The sequence below is a fragment of the Salvelinus sp. IW2-2015 genome, linkage group LG5 (genome assembly GCF_002910315.2).
Source record: "Salvelinus sp. IW2-2015 linkage group LG5, ASM291031v2, whole genome shotgun sequence".
Taxonomy (NCBI): Eukaryota; Metazoa; Chordata; class Actinopteri; order Salmoniformes; family Salmonidae; genus Salvelinus; species Salvelinus sp. IW2-2015.
The window spans coordinates 30,139,080-30,143,860 of record NC_036844.1 but is presented as its reverse complement, the minus strand read 5'-3'; the positions used below and the strand labels follow the sequence as shown (position 1 = coordinate 30,143,860).

The following is a 4,781-nucleotide window of genomic DNA, read 5'->3' as shown; positions in this document are numbered from 1 at the left end:
GGGAGGGAGGGAGGGAGGGAGGGAGGGAGGGAGGGAGGGAGAAAAAGAGAGGACAATGAAGCATTACCTACAGTAATTTGTTTTTATAGATAGTCTATAACGTGCCACACAGCAGATGTGACAGATTAGGTATAATTCAGGTTTAGGAAGAGGCAGCATTAACGCTAGTACTGTGGCTTGTATGCTCTCTCCTGGAGCAGAAAGTAGGTTACAGTGTCATCTTTTGTAACACCCCATCCTGAAAAAAATCACTGACCCAGATTGTCTGCAGAGCCTAGCAGACATAGACAGCCTGCGGCCGAGAACACAGATGTTAGAACTATAGTAATCTGGATTACGGTCCATGCTTTCTGAAACAATACCAAATGCTAAATCTTACTGGGCAGTCCAGAGCAGCAAAGAGCAGACATACTACCGCAGTATGGTCATTAGGTGTTCAGAAAGTGTTCGATTGAACTACAGATCATGTGTGTCAGTGTTTGGGATCCCACTGTAAACTGTCGCTGCAACATGTATTTACATAGCAGTCATACTGAAGGCTATAATGACAGTTTAGCTACAGATTTCTAAATGTGGTGTGATGGCACGTTATGGATTTATGTGCATTTAGGTTTCCATCTGGCTGTTTTCCTATCTATTCCAAACTATCCCTGTGTTTTGTCTGTGTTTGTTTCTGTGTTGTCTAGGCGAGGTGGGGTGGGGTAGATGGAGGAAGTTAATCCCTGTAACGTTGAAATGAGATTGGGCAGGTCACAGAGAAGGGTACATTTGGTGGAATTGAAATTAGGAAACAATTTTTCCCTGAAATTGCTTATCTTTCAAAGAACTCATTTTGATACTGCCATGAGCACTTTAATCCTACCAAGGCAGATATGTAACTCAGTCTGTTAGCTCTAATGACACGTGTGAGACAGGGGCAGTCCAACTCAAACCCCTGTCATGTATTTTGAGGAAATATGGAATTGCTCCTCCTTCATAGGGTATGTCAGAACGGTAGATGGATGTATCTTGATTCTAGATGGATGTATCTTGATTCTAGATGAATGTATCTTGATTCTAGATGGATGTGTCTTGATTCTAGATGGATGTATCTTGATTCTAGATGGATGTATCTTGATTCTAGATGGATGTATCTTGATTCTAGATGGATGTATCTTGATTCTAGATGGGTATCTTGATTCTAGATGGATGTACACCACCGTTCAAAAGTTTGTGGTCACTTAAGAATGTCCTTGTTTTTGAAAGAAAATTTTAAAAAGTCTGTCCTTTAAAATAACATCAAATTGATCAGAAATACAGTGCATACATTGTTAATGTTGTAAATGACTATTGTAGCTGGAAACGGCAGATTTTTTATGGAATATCTACATAGGCGTACAGAGGCCCTTTTATCAGCAACCATCACTCCTGTGTTCCAATGGCACGTTGTGTTAGCTAATCCAAGTTTATCATTTTAAAAGGCTAATTGATCATTACAAACCCTTTTGCAATTCTGTTAGCACAGCTGAAAACTGTTGTTCTGATTAAAGAAGCAATAAAACTGGCCTTCTTTAGACTAGTTGAGTATCTGGAGCATCAGCATTTGTGGGTCGATTACATGCTCAAAATGTCCAGAAACAAAGAACTTTCTTCTGAAACTCGTCAGTCTATTCTTGTTCTGAGAAATTAAGACTATTCCATGCGAGAAATTGCCAAGAAACTGAAGATCTCGCACAATGCTGTGTACTACTCCCTTCACAGAACAACGCAAACTGTCTCTAACCAGAATAGAAAGAGAGTGGGAGACCCCGGTGCACATCTGAAGCAAGAAGACAAGTACATTACAGTGTCTACTTTGAGAAACAGATACCTTACAAGTCCTCAACCGGCAGCTTCATTAAATAGTACCAGCAAAATACCAGTCTCAATGTCAACAGTGAAGAGGCGACTCCGGGATGCTGGCCTTCTAGGCAGAGTTCCTCTGTCCAGTTCCTGTGTTTTTTGCCCATCTTAATCTCTTCTTTTATTGGCCAGTCTGAGATATGGCTTTTCTTTGCAACTCTGCCTAGAAGGCCAGCATCCCAGAGGTCGCCTCTTCACTGTTGCCTGTTGAGACTGGTGTTTTGCGGGTTTTCTAATGATCAATAGACTTGTATAGCTAACACAACGTACCATTGGAACACAGGGAGTGATGATTGCTGATTGTACTGGTAGATCGGATGTTATATGACATAGATGGACCTATATTGATTATAGACAGATGTATCTTGATTATGATGTAGATGGATGTATCTTGATTATAGATGGATGTACATTGATTATAGACGGATGTAGTTGGTTTGATATGATAAAGACTTATATAATGATAGGAGATATGGAGAGAAGCCATTTATTAGTTTGGTGACACAGCGTCTCTTGGGTCCCTGAGTTATGAGGATGCTGTGTCTTTGGGGAGGGGAGGGAGGTGTGGGATCATCCGTGTGTCTTTGGGGTTATGTGGGGCCCTAGACTGCAGCAGTGTTCAGCGGGGAGAGTGATGGACAGGATAATCACAAAATAGGGCTTAGCTGACGAATGTTCAGCGTGACCACAGTGTCACAGTATCTCTGTTGAGACCAAGCATAGCCCAAGTTGCTCTTTGACCCCGTTGTTAGAGTTTCTCTCTTATTCACAATTTGTTTACCCTAAATTGCATTTCAAGTATAGTGTTTGGGTTGATTTACAAATATTTTGGTCTTAAAGAGAACATTTCTCACGAACTGTATAACTAAGGCTGCATGTGCAGACAGATGTGATARATTTGTGATAGGTCTTGTGAAACACAGTGAGGGTAGGTCATAAAATAGCTTTCAGGTTGAGTAGGGCATGCTAAAACCTTGAGTCATGAATCTATATGACAGCACACTGCCAAAACCTGACTAAACTTGCTCTCCCTGTCAAGATAGACATGTGAAATCGCAAGCTGTTTTTTCTCCCATGTAGGGGCAGCTATTCCTGTGGGCATAGACGTGCAGGTGGAGAGCATTGACAGTATATCTGAAGTCAACATGGTAAGTCTATAAACCTCTGTGTGTATGTGTGTGTTTTTGTGTGTGACCAACACACTGAAACTCACTTTCACATAATGAGACAACCCATATATTCTGTCCCTCATCCTTAAAGGGATAGTTCACCCAAATTACAAAATGACACATTATTTTCCTTACCCTGTAAGCAGTTTATGGACAAGTAAAAAAATGCTAATATCAGTACCATGACTTAAATGAGATTTGTGCTATTAATGCTAAAATGTTAGCATTTGGAAACAGTGCCAGACAAACCAAAGCATGGATTGCTGTCATACCTTGTCCATAGACTACTTACAGGGTAAGGAAACCAATGTGRCATTTTGTAATTTGYGTGAACTATCCCTCTAAGTGTTGGAACTTTATTCTGACCAATTTAATGTTGAGGCATAACAGTCAACTCAAATATTGATTTTAAACACTTAGAACCTGCATTACCCTGTCTCTCGACCTACTGTACATACAAATAATTTTTGTGAACCATTATTGACATACAATTACTCTCTTGATAATGTGCTAGTTTGTCTATTGGGCCTAAGCGTTGGTGTGTGTTGGTGTGTTTGTATAGGACTTCACCATGACTCTGTACCTGAGACACTACTGGCAGGACGACCGGCTGGCATTCCCTTCCAGCAGCAACAGGAGCCGGACATTTGACGCTCGGCTGGTGAAGAAGATCTGGGTGCCGGACGTGTTCTTTGTCCACTCCAAACGTTCTTTCATCCATGACACGACCATGGAGAACATCATGCTGAGGGTGTACCCTGACGGCAACATTCTCTACAGTGTCAGGTACATGGAGAATGGGCCTCCTTTACCACAGGAAGCATAAGGCCTTTAGGATAGTGTACCATTTACATTACATTTACATTTAAGTCATTTAGCAGACGCTCTTATCCAGAGCGACTTACAAATTGGTGCATTCACCTTATGATATCCAGTGGAACAACCACTTTACAATAGTGCATCTAACTCTTTTAAGGGGGGGGGGGGTTAGAAGGATTACTTTATCCTATCCTAGGTATTCCTTAAAGAAGTGGGGTTTCAGGTGTCTCCGGAAGGTGGTGATGTGACTCGCGCTGGACCTGGCGTCCCGTGAAGGGAGTTTGTTCCACCATCTGGGCTGCGCAGAGCAAGGCGACCGTGTTTTGATCTGGGCTAGCGGGAACTGTACTTCCTCAGAGGTAGGGAGGCGAGCAGGCCAGAGGTGGATGAACGCAGTGGCCCCCTTGTTTGGGTGTAGGGCCTGATCGAGAGCGCTGAAAGGTGACGGGAGGTGCCGTTGCCCCTCCACAGCTCTGTAAGGCAACGCCACATGGTCTTGTAAGCGGATGCGAGCTTTCAACTGGAAGCCAGTGGAGACGAGCGGAGGAGGCGGGGTGACGTGACGAGAATTGGGAAAGGTTGAACACTGAGACGGGGCTGCGGCGTTCTTGGATGAGTTGTAGGGGTTTAATGGCATCAGGCAGGAGCCAGCCAACAGCTGGTTGCAGTTATATCCCCAGCACGGGAGATGACAAGTGCCTGGGACTTAGGACGTGCGCCGGTGCCTGTGTGAGGCAGGGGTCGGATCTGCGAATGTTGTAGCAGCATGAACCTGACAGGCAACGGGTCCACGCTTGAAATGTTAGGTTGAACACGACAGGGTGTGTTGTCCAGGATCACGCCAAGGGTTCTATAGCACTCTTGCGGAGGAGGACACAATGGAGTTGTCAACGCCGTGATGCGAGATCATGG

General features: G+C 43.6%; 1 protein-coding gene across 1 annotated transcript in view; it reads left to right on the top strand.

The window, feature by feature from the left end:
• LOC111964263 (gamma-aminobutyric acid receptor subunit rho-3) overlaps positions 1-4,781 on the top strand; it is a 21,318-nt gene that overhangs the window by 8,212 nt on the left and 8,325 nt on the right. Inside the window, 2 exon segments of the mRNA XM_070443677.1 lie at positions 2,962-3,029; positions 3,613-3,836. Of these exon segments, the coding sequence (XP_070299778.1) occupies positions 2,962-3,029; positions 3,613-3,836 (292 nt within the window).